Genomic DNA, 18,333 nt, shown 5'->3' with positions numbered 1-18,333 from the left:
AAAAAAAAGATAATGTGAATAAATCTAGTGAACAGTTGTTAGGCTGTGGTCAAGTTCAATGAAAACTTTTAAGACACTGGGTAAATAAAATTTTCAGTTATGGGGTTTCTAGTCCTTCCTGAGAGTCTGTTCCTAGAGTTTACTCTAATAAGCCAAATGAGCCTGGCATTTTTTTTTTTTTCTCTGAACCAATCAGTTCTTTAAAGTTAAGTGGCCAAAATGGCTACTCTGCCTTTTAAAACTTACCTGATTGCTTCCCGTCCCTCAGAAGGAGGCCTTGATGGAAGGAATAATAAAGGAAGCCTTAGATATAAATGTGCATCTAAACCTCCAACAAATTCGGTGGATTAAACTACTGAAAACATCCAGGTTGTGGGTTCTATGAATAGTTTCTTCCTTGCCATAAATAAATTGGCAAATAGTTCTTACCTCCCGTTAATTTTCCTCTTTGACCTTGTCTTCTTCCTCTGGGCTTTTCTCCTTCTGCTGGCTTAACCTTGAATTGTGTTCAATGCAGAATGCGTGGTTTCGGAAATCCCGCTTCAAAGGAGGAAAAGGCAAAAAGCTGAACATTGGTGGAGGCGGCCTAGGCTATAGGGAGCGACCTGGCCTAGGCTCTGAGAACACGGTGAGTTCAGACTGTGGTAGTGCTCTTAGAGTCAGCCCATGTCTTAAATGATGGAAGGACTATTCTGATCTACCTAAAAAAGCCCCAGAGTTTGGGGCTGGAGCTGCGACTCAGTGGTAGAGTGCTTGCCTAGCATGTGTGAGGCACTGGTTTCGACTCTCAGCTCTGCATATAAATAAATAAAATAAGGTTCCAATGACAACTAAACAATATTTAGGGGGGGAAAAAACCCAGAGTTCAAAATCTTGCCTGGCAGGTAGCATCTATTTAATCTACTGATTGAAGTAAATGCGGTGCTGGCTCATGAAGAAGCATCTATGTGTACTTGGCTGACCAGCTTTGCTCAGGAAATTAGTCTAGATTTGCAGTGGTTCTCAGATTATAACCCCTGGACTAGCAGAACACAGACTAATCTCCCACCACAGACTTGGTGATTCAAATTCTTGAGGTGGGGACCACCAGTCTCTCTTTATAAGCCCCCCAACAATGACCTATAGCCTGCTGTTAAAAACATTGCCAGAGAGTCAGTGTATAATCTTTAGCTCTATCTTGTCAGGAATGATAATACACTCTTTGTTGTTTCTCCTCCCTTCACCACCATCCCTCCCAGATAAGGGTCTTGCAGTGTTGCTCAGGCTGGTGTCCAGCTCAAGGGTTCAAGTGTTCATACTGCCTTAACCTCCCAAGTAGCTGAGTCTACAGGCAGGTGCCACTATACCTGGCTTATGCTTTGTTTCATTTTGTTAGAATTTCTGAGACAGGGTCTTGCTAAGTTTCCTAGGCTGATCTTGAACTGGTAGGCTCAAGCAGTTCTTCCACCCCTGCCCCTGTAGTGGACAGGACTCTAGATGTGCACCAGTAGACTTGGCTTCTGCTTGATTTATGTCTTGTTGATTCCTAAGCCATGGAAGAAAGTTGCAAGGATACTTCTAGAACATTATAGCTAACTTGGCATCTTTAGTATATAAATACTCTGTTCCCACAGTATAATAATGATATTGCAAATAATAGTGATAGCTAATAGTTACTGAGCCTTTGTCTGTGCCAGGGCCATTCCAAGTATTAATCTTCAATCCAGTGTAAAAATATTAAACTGAGGTGCCCAAAGTTACACACTGGTAAGTATTGAAGTAGAAATTCAGACTCTTATTGGTCTTGATTCAGAGCATAAACATTGTACAGTATGCTGTACTGGTGGCTTTTCATCTTTAACATTTTTTTTATTTAATTGAATGTTGTGTAAACAATTCATGGTCGGGCTGGGGCTACAGCTTAGTGGTAGAGCATTTGCCTCCAGTGCATGAGGCACTGGGTTCAATCCTCAGCACCACATAAAAATTAATAAATAAAACAGATATTGTGTTCATCTATAACTAAAAAAAATATATTAAATAAAAAATAAAAATTCATGGTCAATTTTGGGCATAATTAATCTGATGGAGATTTTTTTTTTTTTTTTTTTTTTTTTTTGGCGGTGCTGGGGATTGAACGCAGGGCCTTGTATATGTGAGGCAAGCACTCTATCAACTGAGGTATATCCCCAGCCCTCTGATGGGCATTTGTAGAAATAGAATTACTGGTTTGAAGGGCACGAACATTTTTAAATGGCTTTTTGTTACTGCACCTTTTCTTACAAAGTGTTAAGTAATTTAAAAAATATCCAGTTCCCATTCCAGTCTGTGGCAGTTGACTCTTCCACCTATTTTTCCATTCTCATGGATACATTTATTTTTTAGGATCGAGGAAATAACAACAATGTAATGAGCAATTATGAGGCCTATAAGCCTTCCACAGGAGCCATGGGAGATCGGCTGACAGCAATGAAAGCAGCTTTTCAGGTCTGAAATAAACATTTTGTTAAAATAGCTTTCAGTAGTAATTCGTGAGCAGTGATGAAGGGGCTGGTCTTCCTGAGGGTAGTAGATGAGCTGATAAAGTTCATGTACAGTAAGGCCTTTTCATTGCTTGGATTGCACATTAAACTAACAGTACCTTACCTGGGGATCTACATACAGAGCAAAACCCTTTGTGCTGGTCATCTGTATCTGTCCTAGCCAGAGTCTGGGACTACTGTACTACAGCAGGATTTTTTCTACAACCTGTGATGTTACCCACTTCCAAGACTTTCCCAGTCTAGTTCAAAGTAATTGCCATGTTCTTGGCTAAAACCAGTTTGATGCTGTTCATCACTCTACACATTTTTTTCTTCTCTTTAAAATGTAGTCTCACTATGTTGCTCAGACTGGTCTCAAAATTCATGAGATCAAGTGAGCCTCCCTAGTAGCTGGGATCATAGGCATGTGTCACCATGCTCAACTTTCTGATTAATTGGCTGGGCTTTAATTTTAATCTACAGATTAATCTGTACCAGACTGATGGTTCCAGTTTGGGCCCATGATTGTTTTTCTGTTTTTCACTAATAGACGGGATTCAGAAACCCTTGTTTAGGAATCTAGGAATTATTATTCAGATTTGAGAAACAATGATACATAATGCACATATTGTCACATCAGCAAGGTCTATAGCCACATTTTACATAATTAAGTAGAAACTAAATAATAGCCTTCTATCCGTTCAAATTAGGTTTTGCTGTCAAACTTTCTTTTTTGGTATTGGGGATTGAACCTTGGGGTGCTTTACCGTTGAGCTACATCCTCAGTCCTTTTTAAGACAGGGTCTCCCTAAGTTTCTGAAGCTGGACTCAAATTTGCAGTTCTCCTGCCTCAGCTTCCCAAGTAATCAGGATTGTCAGTATGGTGCTAAGGATTAAACAAACCCATGGTGTTGCACATTGCACATTCTAGATCTACTTCCCATCTGCACTCCCAGTGCATTGCTGTGAAACTTTTTCAAAAATGTTTTGTTTTTTGAACTTGTGGTATTTTTGAATTGTAAATGCAGACTGCAGACCATAATATATTGAATTATTATACACAGGCATTATTCTAACCAGTCAGGCAATAAGTGTTGATACATTGAGGTCCATCTATCCACAAAAATCTGTTTTCCTTTACAGCACAAGATCAAAAGGGCCTGTGCTATGGGGGCCATCAGGGTACTAAAGTCATAGAGCTTGGATAGCTAATTTCTGTGTGATTATTACCAAATTTATATGTATACTCATTTCTTGAATTTGTTAACATAACTGCTACTGGTGTCTTTCTTTCAGTCACAGTACAAGAGTCACTTTGTTGCAGCCAGTTTAAGTAATCAGAAGGCTGGAAGCTCTGCTGCTGGGGCAAGTGGATGGACTAGTGCAGGGAGCTTGAATTCTGTTCCAACTAATTCAGCACAGCAGGGCCATAATAGTCCTGACAACCCCATCACCAGTGCCGCCACCAAGAGCATCCCAGGCTTTGGCAATACAGGGAACATCACCAGTGCTCCAGTGACCTACCCTTCTGTCGGAGCCCAGGGAGTCAACAACACAGCTTCAGGAAATAACAGCAGAGAAGGAATTGGGGGTGGCAATGGGAAGCGAGAGAGATATACTGAGAATCGGGGTGGTGGCCGCCATAGCCATGGAGAGAGTGGCAATCGGCATGGTGATAGTCCACGGCACGGAGACGGTGGTCGACATGGAGATGGATACCGCTACCCAGAAAGTAGCAGCAGCCGCCATACTGACAGCCATCGGCATGGGGAGAACAGGCATGGAGGAAGTACAGGCCGGCATGGGGAAAGCCGGGGTGCAAATGATGGTCGGAATGGAGAAAGCAGGAAAGAAGGTTGTAATCGTGAAAGCAAGGTGGACCCCAAGGTGGACAGCAGCAAGATGGACAAGATGGACAGCAAGACAGATAAGACAGCGGATGGTTTTGCTGTCCCTGAGCCACCCAAACGCAAGAAAAGTAGATGGGACAGTTAGAACATATGTGCTATAGTGTGAAATCAGTTGTCTTTAATTTTATTTTTAGAGATTTTGGTAACTAGGTGTCTCAGGGCTGCATTGGGGCCCAAGGTGTAAGGACCCCTGCCCTTAGTGGAGAGCAGGAGGGCAGAGACATTACACCTTCATCTGAATGATTGTTTAGATGCTTTCTTGGGAAGCTATTTTGGTCCCAGCAAGCAGCGAGAGCTGGGTAGCTTCTGTTGGCTCTGGGTGAGTTTCATGAGGGTAAGTGGAAGGTACTTCCAGAGAAAAGGGCCTTGTAGGGCACAAAACTCACTCTAAGTTTATATTATAAGTAGCTTCTATTTTTTACTAAAATATCACCTTATAAACCTCTATAAATTGAATTTCTTTTTCTTAGCTATATGGCCAGGCAGTCCCCTTTTTAGGAGTTGGTATCTGCAAATCTAATCCATTGAACTGTTAGGGATGTTTGGGACATTCACAGGGAAGGGAGATGCCCAATTCCAAACAAGAGTTGACTCTCAGGTCCCCTAGCGAGGTTTGTATCCAGCCCTGAGACATATAGGAAGAGGCAGCCTTCCAGACCTAGGCTTTGGAGATTTCTAGAGATACTATGATTGAAAAGAAGTGATTACTCCTGGAAAGGGTTCCAGGAATGCTCCAGGTCTGAAGCGTTGCTAAATTTAAAATTAAAAAAAAAAAAAACAAAAAAAAAAAAAACCAACAGCTTTTGAAGTGTCTTCTTCTATTTCGTTGTATTTTTTTTTTTTAACTTGCCCCAATGGTAGAAATGTCTTTTGCTGAAATGATTGATGATTTTTGTTCTATCTTGTTTATAAAAGGAAAAGAAATATACAAACTTTGAATTTTGTGACTTTGTGAAGGTTTCTTTAAGATGTGCATTCCTCTCTGCTTGCTCTCTAGTAAATGTTTTACTACTGGGACCTATGGATTGTCTGTCATTTCTACTTTAAAATAATTGGTACCTATTAAATTATGATTTGACACAGTAGATGGTGGGAACACTCAGATGTGGGAAAGTATTTATTAAATTGTCAGAAAAGGTATCTGTGCTATCATTTTGGTTTTTATTCAGGAGACTCAAGAAGCCCACTTGCCCAAGAATAGGCTATAACAAACATGGCCAATGCTAAAATTCCTTAAGATTTAATATCTGACTCTTCATTCAGCACCATGCAGGAGTGTGGGGTCTGAGGGACTATCCTTCAACCATAATGACATCATCTTGTGGCTCCACCTCCCAGCCTACTCAGTCAACTATGATGTGAGCTGCACCATATCTTCCCTTAGTTTTATAATCTTCCCAGAAGGAGATAGTTCTCACTTCCGCTTCTGTTTTTTCTTCTGGTCCTTACGTTGTTGTGCTCGCTGATCCTTTTTCATCCTGGAGTCCACCACCTTAAAATGACCTCTAACTCCAGCTGGCCGCCTCACCTTGCGGCCCACACCTTTTTTAGCTACAACATAGGTGACTTGGCGTTTCTCCTTGCCAAGCCCAGCCTTCTTGTAGAGACTACAAAGGGGAAAGCAGATGAGTTAGAGGTCTGATTTCTGCTGTTCTTTTACCCTAATGTGCCTCTATGCATATACTCCCCTCAATTACCTTCTTAGCTGTGCCACCTTCTCTCGTTCTGAGATGTCCACTGTGTTCACCACAGCTTCTGCCTTCTTTTTGGTTTGCTCCAGCTTCTTCAGCATCTGGGAGGGGGCCTCAGTCAGGTGATCTCTCTTCCCATATTCTATCCACACCTAACTCCAGGCAGCCCCTATCACTTACCCTCCGTTTCTTTCTAGCCTTGGCCTCAGCCACTTTCTTGATAGGACGTGCATTAATTTCCCGCCAGCGTTTCCGGTAATATTCCACTTCCTTCTTATCGATAGGCAGTTGTCTTATCCGGTGCTGCTTCTCTTCCTGCACAAACCATTCTGGAAGCTCCTCCTCATCTTCATTAAATGTGTACCTACGTGGAACAGACATCAGTCCATCAACCAACCACTCCAGGCTTCTTTAGGAAGAAATCACCCATATAACCAACTACACCTGATGATTTTCTGTCCCCCTTACCGGTTGAAGGAGTTGTCTATAAGGTCTCTCTTGGCCTTTTTGGAAGAGGCAATTACAGCACCTAGAGCAAGGCCTTCAGGATCTAGAATCCGATGTTTCACTAGAGGAAAGGACAAAAGTCAAACCCCGATTCCCAACATAGATTCCCACTGGTCTCATTCCACTCTGTATAAAGCTCTCACCTGGGTCCTCGATAGGCACTACCTCAAACCCGTTATCAGACTTAGATCTCCGGCTTCGCTTTTTACCATGGGAAGACTCCCAGCTGTGGAAGATGAAAGGATTATATTCTACCCTCTCCTGTGCTGTGCAGACTGCACTGTGCCTCATCATTGCTTCCTACTTTAAGCCACTTAAAAGAACTTACAGGAATTCAGGTTGTGCCCTAGGCCAATTAAGTCAGAAACACATATTTTAAAGCTCCCTAAATATAGCCAACGTTATAGGGAATGCCCATACTAGAGAAATGACCCATACTACTGCTTCCTCTTCATCCAGTTTCCCATCAGCTGTACCCACTCACCTCTCTTTGTCCTCGCTACTACTGCTATCACTCTCTGAGCTGCCATCTCTTTCTTCCCCTCCAGGATGAGTGGCACTTTCTGTTCCGGAAGGAGCCTCTATCCTCTTAGGGATCTCATCCTGGCACTGAGGAGACTTCCTCTCAGTCTTTAAACTGGAAGGTGGTAGTGGCTGTGGCTGCTGGTTTCTTTGCTGCTGCCCCTTCCGCCGGCTCTCATATAATAATTGGGCCTGACTGATTTCCAGGGCCTCATCAGCATCATCCTCAATCCCACTGAAGCCATCCTGTGGTACAAGAAATTTTCAACTCCCTTTATCCCTGGGAATTCCAGTGTCCCATCAGCTTTGCTCGCAGCTTCCTCTTACCTTTGAGAACCACAAATTGGCTTGTTCTTCCTGCAGCACTGTCTTTTCCTCCAGTGGTACCAACAGTGGATTTTCTTCTTCCACCTCCTCCTCTTTATCATTATCTACTTGAGTAAACCGCACACTGCAGACCCCAAAAAAAGTTGGGGGACGCTTAGTACCCCCACATGGACTGCCTCAGAAGTTGAGCTAAGGGTGATGGCACTTCCTTTGGCGCGTGCACACACACACACACCCCTTACCTCTTTTGGTCCTTTAGACCTTGATGTCTACTGACTCCTGCCAACTCCTCTGAATCCAGATCACTGTCCAGAGATGCATCATCATCATCATCATCATCATCGTCCTCAGCATCTGACACATAGATGTCATCTCTTGGCAAATCAGCCAGAAATGTGTCTGCAGCACTCATGTCACCTTGTGTTACTTCCTCTAACAACTAAAGAAAAACAGATCAAATATTCAAGGAAACCTACTGTGTTTTCCCATATCCAATATCTTAGTTCATCCTCAGCAACACTAGGAATATAAATACATGATCTTCTTTCACAGACAGGGCAGCTATAACCCTGGAATATGAGTGGCTTGTCTAAAACATCCCACTCAGGTCCAGTCCCACTTACTGGTTTAAAAAAATCACTCTTCCAGAATCCAGTGGCACACAATTCTAGCAACCTGGGTGGCTGAAGCAGGAGGATCACAAGTTCCAGGCTAGTCTGGTCAACTTAGTAAGACCCTAACTCAAAAGGGCTGGGGATATAGCTCTGTGGTAGAGCACCCCTAAGTTAAGTCTCAGTATTGCCAAAAAAAAAAAAAAAAAACAAGGGGCTGGGGTTGTGGCTCTTCGGTAGAGTGATTGTCTAGCATGTGTGAGGCACTGGGTTTGATTCTCAGCACCACACGTAAATAAAGGTCCATCAGCAATAAAGTATTTTTTTAAAAAATTCCTCTCAGAAAGCACCTGAATTACTTGAGAATACATCTATACTTTGATTCCACTGAGAAAAGCAGCCCAGACAACCTGTCTGTTTCACTTCAAACATCAGAACCTCAATCTTTTGTGTGGTACTGCGATTGAACCTGAGGTACTCAATCACTCGCCTATGTCCCCAGTCCTTTTTAGGGTCTTGCTAAGTTACCCACACTGGCCTGGAACTTGGCAACCCTCCTGCCTCAGCCTCTTAAGTAGCTAGGATTACATATATATACCACAACACCAAAATCTATTTCAATCATGGCAAAGAGCTATTATTTCTTCGGTGTTCACCACAACAGGGACTGCACCCAACCATGTTTTTAAAAAACTTCTCACAAAAACACTTAACATATTCTACTACTGTTGCACAGATGAGAAAACTGAGGCAGAAAAAAGGTAAATGGGAATGAGCTCAGAGTTGCACAGTTCAAGTGGTAGATCTGGATCTGAGACTAAGCCTGTGTCTGCTCTAGGGCCACCAGGCTCTATTGTCTTTCCTAGGCAATAAAGATGGTTTGTATTGTGTCATTCCCACACAAAAGTCACAAAAACTTGTTTGGCTTGTGACAGTTTTTAATAGGAAAAAGCTTGTTCCTCAGTGCATGACCCAACAGCTTAACATGAGGTACTAACTTGGTAACAAGGAACCAAAAAACATTGCTTCCTGCTAAAGGACACCCTGTTTTCACCTGGGCTGGTAACCAGATGCCTTGGCTGCATCTAATATAACCTAAACTTGTGGTCTTAGTATTCTCATTCCCGAATCATAAATCTATAACACACAAATCTTCCTCATTCATCACTGTTTCTTTTCAGCCTTTGTGTTCAGATGGCTCTTATTTTATCTCCAGTCTCCCCAATGCCTGCCAATTCTTTTTACAGATGAAGTCAGCAACCAAAGCTCATGATAATTCAGCACACTTAACCCAATCCTCCCACCTCCAGGTACCCAAACTGACCACTGTTTCCTCAATCTCTACCCTTAACCCCACCTCACCTGGTGACCCCGAATGGTGCACAGGGAGAACATGCCTGTCTCCCCCTCATCCGCAATGGAAACCCCAGGCAGATCCATCTTCAGTTCTACTCGTTCCCGCTGCTTTCTCTGCTCACGTAGCAACTTCTTTTTCTTCCTGAAGGGATGGGTTGAGGGACTAAACCTGCTGGGCTCTGAAGATTCCCCATCCATGCCTTCCATTCTACTACCTTCAGGCACTGAGGAACTGTGTATTGGATTTCCCCTCACCTCCTTAATTCTGCTACCTCCTGGGCTTTCATCTCCGCCAGGGTTTGGTTTAGTTGCTCCTCTTCTTCCTCCTCCTTGGAAGGCTGCTTTGTGGTTCCACATGTTGACTCCTCCTCTTCCTCACCTTCCTCCTCCTCTCCTGAGCTTAGACTGACAAAGCAGTCCAAGGAGTTTGGTTATTTTGCCAGACACTTCCTTCAAGACCCAGTTTAGCTATCTCAATTTAGTTCCCACCTCACCTGAGGTCTAGTGCCTTTGCTTGCTCTTTTAGCTTCTTGGCCACATATCGTCGAAGTTTTGTTCTCCAGTTCAGTAGTGACCTGCCCCAGAAATATATTAGCAGCTCTTCCTTTGTCCTTGTCCCCTCTTCTATTTTCAGCCCATGGTTTAATTTTTAGGTTTCAGCCACATAAATGCTAAAGCTCAGGTCTCAATCACTAACCTCCAGCACAAGAGTACACTTTTCCCAGAAATCCAATGTCATGGTTTCAAAGAAAAGACCTTTTCTTGTCCTCAGGGCTCCTGGTCCCAATGCCCACTGTACTGCATACCTGAGCTCCTTGCGCCCCAGCACTCTGATGTCCTGACAGCATGCCTGTATGTCTTCAGTGGTGGCTGGATGCTGTGCCAATTCTTCATCATTTATTGAAATCTATTTGGAAAGAAAAGGAGTCAAGGGAGATTTTCAGGTCCTGTGACCAGAGCTCCCTTACATTCCTGAGTCTGAAAACTCACTTCGCTGGCCTTGGAGAGGAAGTCAACAGGGTTGGCAGCTCGCAAGAAGTCAGTGACTGAAGTGCGGTGATAAAGAGTAAGGTCACCCTCAGCATAGCCTTCAGCCTTATGGAGAGAAAAATGGGTGAGCAGTCACTTCTGAGCTATCTGAATGATCCAGAGGGGCACAGCCTCCCCAGAGTTCCAGGACCTTTGGCCCCCAACCCCAAACATACCTTTGGCTTCTTCTTGGACACCAACTCAGTAACAGTCTTAGCTTGAACTTCAACCTCCTTGAAGGCAAACTTGGGATCGAAGAATTTACTGTCAACCTTGTCAGGAGCCAAAAATCCTAAAATAGTTCAGACATATTTCAAAATGTGGTTTGGAGCTGGGTGTGGTGGTGTACTCCTGTAATCCCAGCGACTCAGAAGGCTGAGGCAGGAGGATAATGAGTTCAAAGCCAGCCTCAGCAAAACTTTGTGGGAAGTTAGCAACTCGGAAAGACCCTGACTCTAAATAAGATACAAAACACAGCTGGGAATGTGGCTCCGTAGTTCAGTGCCCCTAGGTTCAATTCCTGGTACCAAAACAAAACAAAAACAAACCAAAACAACACAAAATGCAGTTTGGCAGTTAGAAGGCTGGATCAAGATAAAGAAGGAAATAATACTCACCCTGGCAGACTACAAAGATTTCTGCAGATTCATGGCGAGAGGCTTGGGGTTTTGTGGCCTGGACCCGGCGGAACAGCTGCTGGAATATCCACAGCAAGGGCTGATAATCTCGAGAACGAAAAACCTTTGTGATGAAGCAACCACCACGAGCCAAAAAATCACAAGCCAGACGTAGAGCCATCAGTGTCAAGTGGGCTATAGGACAGAGACAGTCAATGAGGACCCATGTGGCCTGCAGGCATACCACCTCCAACTCCACTCTCCTCTCCAAGCCCACACACCCTGCACCTTGTGAGTAAGCATCATGGACCCAGCTGGCCCCAACATTCGGGGCCCCATCATTTAGTACAACATCAACCTTCCAGGTCTTCAGCTCCTTCCTCAAGGCCTACAGAGAAGCAAAGGGATTATGGCATCAGAAACACAGAAATGGCTAAGAATACATTTCCCAGTTTACTATCTATATCATCCAGTTATTTACTGAGTGGCCTCCATGGCCCAGATCCTGGGGAATACAACAGGAAACAAAACTTATACATCTCCATCTTTATGAAAATTGAAGTATAATAGTCCACTGGAAAGCACTTCACTAAAGTCTCTGCCCTTCCCCCAATTCCAATCACCTTCATCCCTGACTCTTTAAGATTGAGGTGCACACTGGGATTCTCATGGGCCTGTCAGAGATGTCATGCAGACACTTGCTCACAGTATAATAAACAGGAAAAAAAAATGCCTTTAGGGTGACTTGAAGGATGTGCATATTTGCATATAAAGGGACAGGGAGAGAGAGATTCCTATTACCTGCCTACATCGTTCTGTAGTGATGTCTTCCTGGAGAGTCACCACATTGGGGAGAGGCTTGATTGGAACCAAGTCCACTCCTGGGAGAAATCAGATCAGAGTACTCTAAAGGGCTGCCTCAAGCAAGAGGTGGTACCTCATACACATCCCCTAAAATACCAGGAGAACTGCCTGTTACTCACCCACAATAAGGCTGGACACAGGCATAAACTTGGCAGCCACCTGCAGCCTATGAAAAAGAACAGAGATTAAAATACCTAGGACTGTCCCTTTCCCTCCCTTAGCAATGAGATTTCTCACTCTCACTGTTAGTGGCAACTGCCATAGAGTGGATAATCATGTCATATACATTACAATTACAAGCCTTTTCTCCAGTCAAGAAATGACCCTTTCCCTGGCACTGGATTATCCCTCAAGGTTTAGAAGAGACCAATGGCTGGAATGCACAAAAATCTGAAGCTGGAATTATTGCACTGCGGGTCAGGAAAGCTCCGAATCCCGACCTTAACCAATGCAACTCTAAGTCAGTCAGGGCCAGGAAATTGCCTTCGATTGAATGGTGTGTTACGCACCAGCCTCCTGGCGCAGCACACAGATCCAACAAGGCTCGAGCTTTCTGCAGGAACTGAAAGCGGCGATTGAGTTGGATCAGCTTGAAAGCAGAGCGGGAACGATAACCTGGGGTTGGTGACAAAACAATATGGTTCGCGTAGCGCTTTTCCAGGACTTCCCCAGATTCATAACCCACCACCCCTTCTGCGGAAAAAGAACCCAATATTCGAAAAGGCAAAACGATGAAGATCAAGATCATTCTCTCGTTCTCTCCAAGTACGTACCCTCACTTACCAGTCTCCTTTGCCAGGTGATAAAACTTGTCCCGCCGACTCTTGCCGACTTTGCCCTTCTTGCCCATAATGAAAAGGATGAATGTCACTCAATCTGGGGAGAAAGCAGGAGTTGGGACGTATCTTTTAAACAAATTCCGCTTCCATTTCCCACCTCTCGCAACAACCACAACCCACCCCTAGCTTCCCAAACCTCAACCCAGCGCCGTTCACAGTAGCAGCAGCACATGCAGACAGCAAGTGAACTTCCCCTTCCGTTTGCGCCCTCTGCGTCTCTGTCGCCAACTCCTTCGCCATCTTGAGTGTGTCCATTAATCTTCAAATTTTGCCCCTAGATGTACGAGTTGAAAGTTGGGACCAGAAGAGCATATTACAACGAATAAATACCTAGTTTCTAAGAAGCAACAACTAGGATCTCCCTTTCACGTACAGTTCCTAACAAATTTCCTGACTTCGAGAAACCACTCTTCCCATCAGCTCCCTTTCGCGTCTCCCCTCACACCCCGCCCAATTGACCCGGAACTCTTCTCTGTTGAGTCCTCAGGCCTCAAGCCCTCGCTTCCGCGCCTGCGCAATAAGGCAGCGCGGATGCCGGCGGTCTCCGTTGAAGAAAGAAGATGGCGCTTGACGGACCAGAGCAGGTATGGTGACGGTGTCTGCGTCTGCAGCCGGGTAGAGGCCGTGGCAGCGTGTGGAGCAGGCATGATTCTAGGTGGGGAACGGGCCGGGACAAGAGAATCAAGTGGGCCGGAGTTAGGTGGACCAATCCAAACTGGGCCTTGCCTGAGCCCGGATTTGCTGTGTCAGCGCCGCCACCGGCGAGTCGGGCAAGGGCTGGGTAGAAGTGGAGTGTGGAGAGATGGGATAAGTCACAGTAGACCGTATGCCAGTTCTTAATGCTGGCTCTGTGTAGTAATAACACTTTGGATGTATATGGCGCTTGCCACAATGCACAGCACTCCGGTGTATACGGTTTCTTGATCCTCCTAAAAGTCTTAGAAGGTAGTTGGTATCTGCATCCTGACATTTTGGTCTTGGGAAATGGAGAGAGAAAAGGGAGGGAGGAATTAGGGATTTCTCCCACCCAGAGCTGCCTGGAGACAAGCCTTATGGAGAAGTGCCCTGAAAGTGGCTTTATCTCTTGGATGTTTATCCTCACATTTAGTAACTACACTGTGTCTGTCTTCAGATGGAACTGGAAGAGGGAAAAGCAGGCAGCGGACTCCGTCAATATTATCTGTCCAAGATTGAAGAACTCCAGGTAAGAACAAACTGGGTGGCAGGGTGAGGGGAGTTGGAAGGGAAGAGAATTTAGAGAACCAGAGTTCTATATAATTCCATCAGGAATGCAGTGGAAGAAGCTATTTTCCTAGTTTTTTTTTTTAGTTTTCAGAAAAGTGCAAGAAGTAACAAGCCGTTTAAAGTATATCACATAAGCCAGTGTCTTGTTCCCTTTAAGCTCCTCCTCTGTGAGGACAGTAGTATTCGCAAATGTTACTTTTCTGCAAGTGTGAAATTTTAATAGAAAAGGAACCACTAGGGCTGGGGAGTGGCTCAAGCAGTAGCGCCCTTACCTGGCATGCGTGTGGCCCAGGTTCTATCCTCAGCACCACATACAAAGAAAGATGTTGTGTCCGCTGAAAACTAAAAAATAAATATTTTTTTAAAAATTCTCCCCCCCCCTCTTTTTAAAAAAAAAAAAAAAAGAAAGAAAAAGAAAAGGAACCACTAGCCTAAGGCTGTAGTTTTTGGAAGAAGTGTAAATGCAAGGATTTCTTATAAAATGGAAGGCATAGGCCCAGGATATCAGGAAGTTTGGGGCGGGTGAAACTTTAGGAACTTGAGTAAGGACAGTATTGAGAAGTCTGGACAGCACTGATGTCATGGGGACTGAGTGAAAGGAACAGGGCAACCCAGTGCTCTATATTGAAGAGCTAAACCAGAACCAGCATGATGGTGGACATCTGTAACCCCAGCAACTCAGAAGGCTGAGGCAGGAGGATTGCAAGTTTGGGCCCAGCCTCAGCAGTTTTGCAAGAACTTTCTCTCAAAAGAAATGAAAAGGACTGGGGATATGGCTCAGTGGTAAAGTGCTGCTGGATTAAATCCTTAGCTCCCCACCACCACAGGGAAAAAAAAAAAAAAAAAAGCTAAGCAAGAGAAATAGGTGGGATAGAGGGGCACAAGGACAATTTCCAAACTCTAGGTACATTTGCAGATATTGTATTTGGTTTATCATTTATTAATGCTTCTACATGTGATTTTATTTGTTCTTCCAAGTAGTCTTGAAATGAAGCAGGTTTGTTAATGCTGTGCAGTTTGGTGACAGGTTTTCTTAAGTGCCTTACCTTTGATTAACTTTTTATTTTTTTTTAATAAATTTATTTATTTTTTTATATGATGCTGAGGATCGAACCCATGCCTCACACATGATAGGCAACCACTCTACCACTGAGCCACAACCTCAGCCCCTGCTTTACCTTTTAATTGACAGTAGCTGGGCTAGAATTAAGGCCTCTCACTTAAAGCTATCTTTTGCTGGGTGCAGTGGCTTATGCCTGTAATCCCAGCAGACAGAGACTGAGACAGGAAGATTACAAGTTCAGAATCAGCCTCAGCAATTTAGTGAAGCCCTCAGCAATCTAGCAAGATTCCATCTCAAAATAAAAATAGAACTGGGCCAGGCACAGTGGTGCACACCTATAATCCCAGCAACTTTGGTGGCTGAGCCAGGAGGATCGCAAGTTCAAAGCCAGCCTCAGCAAATTAGCAAGGCCCTAAGCAACTCAGACCCCATCTCAAAATAAAAAGGGCTGGGGATCTAGTTCAGTGGTTAAGCACCCCTGGGTTCAATCCCTGGTACCAATAATAGATAACAAAGCTCTCTCCATTGCCTCTTCAAAAGAAAGTCACTACACAAGCCAGCTGTAACTTTTCTCTATTAGATTCTTTTTTCCTGGACCAGTATTACACAACCTTTTGTGGTGGCTGCCCTAGACTCCTAAGGGACTCTTGGAGGACTGAACAGGGTCATTAGGATCCTACTGGAGAATCTGAAATAACATGCAGGTGATTTTCCCATGGTTCACATCTGCCTGTGAGGGTCTTGGCCAAGATCCTGCTGTTGCTCTGGGGTAATGGAATTTGTCTCTTGCCCTCCACAGCTGATTGTGAATGATAAAAGCCAAAACCTCCGGCGGCTGCAGGCACAGAGGAATGAACTAAATGCAAAAGGTGAGGGGGAAATATGGAAAGCTACATGTATGTGGTTTGAGGTGTGGCTGTTCCTAATCTCCTTGATCTGCAGACTCATAGCAGTTCCGTTTCCTTCCCTTCCATGGAGATGCTGCCCACCGTCATTATGTAGTTGTTTCCTGTGTACATCTCTCTCAAGAGCTCTGCTGTAAACCCCTTCAAGATGTGAATTTTATCTTTTGTGACTGTGACCTTCCCTTCAAAACTTTTATTAAAGTATTACTTGGTTTGTGCATGTTGAGTGTGAGTTCAGGGAAGGGGAAACAAGGTCACCACTGTGTCTTTTGCCATCTAGTTCGCCTATTGCGAGAGGAGCTACAGCTGCTGCAGGAACAGGGCTCCTATGTGGGAGAAGTAGTTCGGGCCATGGATAAGAAGAAAGTGTTGGTCAAGGTAAAAGCAGAATGGGAACAGCATGTTGTCCACTGCACTCCCACCCTTTGTATGAAGCCTTGGGAAGACAGTGTTCTGTCATGTTATTCTAGGAATCCCATGGGTCTTCCTGGGTGAGGTTGGTGAGTTGGTGGCTGTCAGGGAAGGTCATGAGCCCCTGTTTCTTCAGGTACATCCTGAGGGCAAGTTTGTCGTAGATGTGGACAAGAACATCGACATCAATGATGTGAGTGGAGCTGGTGAGAGTAGGGGTGGGTCAGTTCCTAGGGCACTACTTCCTGAAACTTGACCCCTCCATTCAGGTAACACCCAATTGTCGGGTGGCTCTAAGAAATGACAGCTACACTCTGCACAAGATCCTACCTAACAAGGTGGACCCTCTGGTGTCACTGATGATGGTGGAGAAGGTGCCAGATTCAACTTATGAAATGATTGGTGGGCTGGACAAACAAATCAAGGAGATCAAAGAAGTGATTGAGCTGCCAGTGAAGCACCCCGAGCTCTTTGAAGCACTGGGCATTGCACAGCCCAAGGTGAGGCTTCTCCTGGAGATGGGCTATCCTCCCTCCTCTCTTGGCTGGGGGAGAGGTTTCTAGGCCACTAAACTGGTTTGGATATGAGCTCCGAAGGGACCTTGATATTTATTTTTTTGTATCTCCAATCTCTAGTAAGTGAGCAGATACAAACCAGCACTCACTAAACGTAAACTGAGTGAGTTAGGCTGGCTTTCTGCCCTGAATCCTGCTATTTCCCCCAGGGAGTGCTGCTGTATGGACCCCCAGGGACAGGGAAGACACTGTTGGCCCGGGCTGTGGCTCATCATACAGACTGTACCTTTATTCGTGTCTCTGGCTCTGAATTAGTACAGAAGTTCATCGGGGAAGGTAACTGGCTAAGAATGGGCAAACCAAGTAGAAGCGTGGAGGGTACAAATCTCAGTAGCTCCTAACACCAGGTTGGCCTCTGCACAGGGGCAAGAATGGTGAGGGAGCTGTTTGTCATGGCACGAGAACACGCTCCATCTATTATCTTCATGGATGAAATTGACTCCATTGGCTCTTCACGGCTGGAAGGGGGCTCTGGAGGGGACAGTGAAGTGCAGCGCACAATGCTAGAGCTGCTCAACCAGCTGGATGGCTTTGAGGCCACTAAGAATATTAAGGTGAGGTGGTGGCCTGGGGTGACAACCAGGCTAAAAAAGAATTTAGCTAAACCTCTTCTCTTTCTTTGCTCAGGTTATTATGGCTACTAATAGGATTGATATCCTGGATTCTGCATTGCTTCGCCCTGGGCGCATCGACAGGAAAATTGAATTCCCACCTCCCAATGAGGAGGTCCGTAATGGGCAGTACCTTGAGTGGCTCTGTCTATGGGGGTAGGGAGTGGAGCTCAGGGCTTTTTTTCCTCCTGTTTCTAGGCCCGACTGGACATTTTGAAGATTCACTCTCGGAAAATGAATCTGACCCGGGGGATCAACCTGAGAAAAATTGCCGAGTTAATGCCAGGAGCATCAGGGGCTGAAGTTAAGGTAATTGAAGTCCAGAGAAATGGGGTAATACCAGGAAGTTCTGGGTTCTGGACTAACTCGGGGATAAGGGGGCATAGAAACAGGGCCTCAGCTTCCTTTTCTTGCTCAGGGTGTATGCACAGAGGCTGGCATGTATGCACTACGGGAACGGCGAGTCCACGTCACCCAGGAGGACTTTGAGATGGCAGTAGCCAAGGTACGTTCCTCCATCTTTCTCTCTTTGCTGATGGTGGCTGTGGAGCAGGGGTTTAGGCTTGTGTTGAGTTTGTGGCTTAATGTTCATATGCTTGCTCTCTTTCTCCAGGTCATGCAGAAGGATAGTGAGAAAAACATGTCCATCAAGAAACTTTGGAAGTGAGGGATGTCTTTTGTGTGGATCCCTTAAATAAAGGTCTGTGGGACAAGCCCTCTAGAACTTCATTACATTATGTTAATGAGTG

The 18,333-nt window shown here is 44.8% G+C and overlaps 3 protein-coding genes across 8 annotated transcripts in view; 2 read left to right on the top strand and 1 right to left on the bottom strand.

Moving 5' to 3' along the window:
* The window catches only part of Ddx42 (DEAD-box helicase 42), a 40,121-nt gene extending 34,693 nt beyond the window's left edge, over positions 1-5,428 (top strand). For both annotated transcript variants that reach the window (XM_076871098.2, XM_076871099.2), the window contains 3 exons: positions 518-628; positions 2,365-2,466; positions 3,798-5,428. In XM_076871098.2, coding sequence (XP_076727213.1) covers positions 518-628; positions 2,365-2,466; positions 3,798-4,496 — 912 coding nt within the window. In that variant the 3' untranslated portion in view covers positions 4,497-5,428. The remainder of the gene's footprint in view (positions 1-517; positions 629-2,364; positions 2,467-3,797) is intronic.
* Positions 5,429-5,515: 87 nt separating this feature from the next.
* Ftsj3 (FtsJ RNA 2'-O-methyltransferase 3) lies at positions 5,516-13,086 on the bottom strand. Of its 3 annotated transcripts, none has more exons than XM_076871101.1 (21): positions 12,895-13,086; positions 12,719-12,811; positions 12,445-12,550; positions 12,055-12,101; positions 11,873-11,952; positions 11,360-11,459; positions 11,072-11,266; positions 10,631-10,746; positions 10,416-10,520; positions 10,232-10,332; positions 9,920-10,000; positions 9,681-9,830; positions 9,432-9,567; positions 7,701-7,897; positions 7,459-7,582; positions 7,094-7,377; positions 6,753-6,835; positions 6,571-6,670; positions 6,283-6,466; positions 6,109-6,203; positions 5,516-6,018 (listed from the first exon to the last, which is right to left on the bottom strand). In XM_076871101.1, exons 2-21 carry the CDS (start codon positions 12,783-12,785, stop codon positions 5,826-5,828), a joined length of 2,544 nt encoding a protein of 847 aa, XP_076727216.1. In that variant the 5' UTR covers positions 12,786-12,811; positions 12,895-13,086; the 3' UTR covers positions 5,516-5,825. The 3 variants fall into 3 exon arrangements, with proteins under 3 accessions (XP_076727216.1, XP_076727217.1, XP_076727215.1); XM_076871102.1 differs by having other exon boundaries at positions 12,911-13,086; XM_076871100.1 differs by having other exon boundaries at positions 12,719-13,086.
* Positions 13,087-13,263: 177 nt separating this feature from the next.
* Psmc5 (proteasome 26S subunit, ATPase 5) lies at positions 13,264-18,316 on the top strand. 3 transcript variants are annotated; one of them, XM_076871327.2, is made up of 12 exons: positions 13,264-13,358; positions 13,907-13,978; positions 15,882-15,951; positions 16,268-16,365; positions 16,535-16,591; positions 16,668-16,898; positions 17,123-17,249; positions 17,337-17,527; positions 17,601-17,699; positions 17,783-17,893; positions 18,003-18,089; positions 18,198-18,316. In XM_076871327.2, the coding sequence occupies exons 1-12, from the start codon at positions 13,335-13,337 to the stop codon at positions 18,249-18,251; spliced, it is 1,221 nt and encodes a 406-aa protein (XP_076727442.1). In that variant the 5' UTR covers positions 13,264-13,334; the 3' UTR covers positions 18,252-18,316. The 3 variants fall into 3 exon arrangements, with proteins under 3 accessions (XP_076727442.1, XP_076727443.1, XP_076727444.1); XM_076871328.2 differs by lacking the exon at positions 13,264-13,358 and adding an exon at positions 13,369-13,429; XM_076871329.2 differs by lacking the exon at positions 13,264-13,358 and adding an exon at positions 15,663-15,786.
* Positions 18,317-18,333: the final 17 nt, after the last annotated feature.

This window comes from Callospermophilus lateralis, chromosome 11 (assembly GCF_048772815.1).
Source record: "Callospermophilus lateralis isolate mCalLat2 chromosome 11, mCalLat2.hap1, whole genome shotgun sequence".
Classification (NCBI taxonomy): Eukaryota; Metazoa; Chordata; class Mammalia; order Rodentia; family Sciuridae; genus Callospermophilus; species Callospermophilus lateralis.
The sequence above is the reverse complement of the archived record's forward strand: the minus strand, read 5'-3'. Positions and strand labels throughout refer to the sequence as shown.

Coding starts and splice junctions, on each gene's coding strand:
- Psmc5 (XM_076871327.2), top strand. CDS start 13,335: ATGGCGCTTGACGGACCAGAGCAG. Junction 15,952..16,267: donor GAATGAACTAAATGCAAAAG/GTGAGGGGGAAA, acceptor TTTGCCATCTAG/TTCGCCTATTGCGAGAGGAG. Junction 17,700..17,782: donor TCCCACCTCCCAATGAGGAG/GTCCGTAATGGG, acceptor TCCTGTTTCTAG/GCCCGACTGGACATTTTGAA.
- Ftsj3 (XM_076871100.1), bottom strand. CDS start 12,785: ATGGGCAAGAAGGGCAAAGTCGGCAAGAGTCGGCGGGACAAGTTTTAT. Junction 10,521..10,630: donor TGTCCAAGAAGAAGCCAAAG/GTATGTTTGGGG, acceptor TCTCTCCATAAG/GCTGAAGGCTATGCTGAGGG. Junction 7,898..9,431: donor GCACCATTCGGGGTCACCAG/GTGAGGTGGGGT, acceptor GTTTTTCTTTAG/TTGTTAGAGGAAGTAACACA.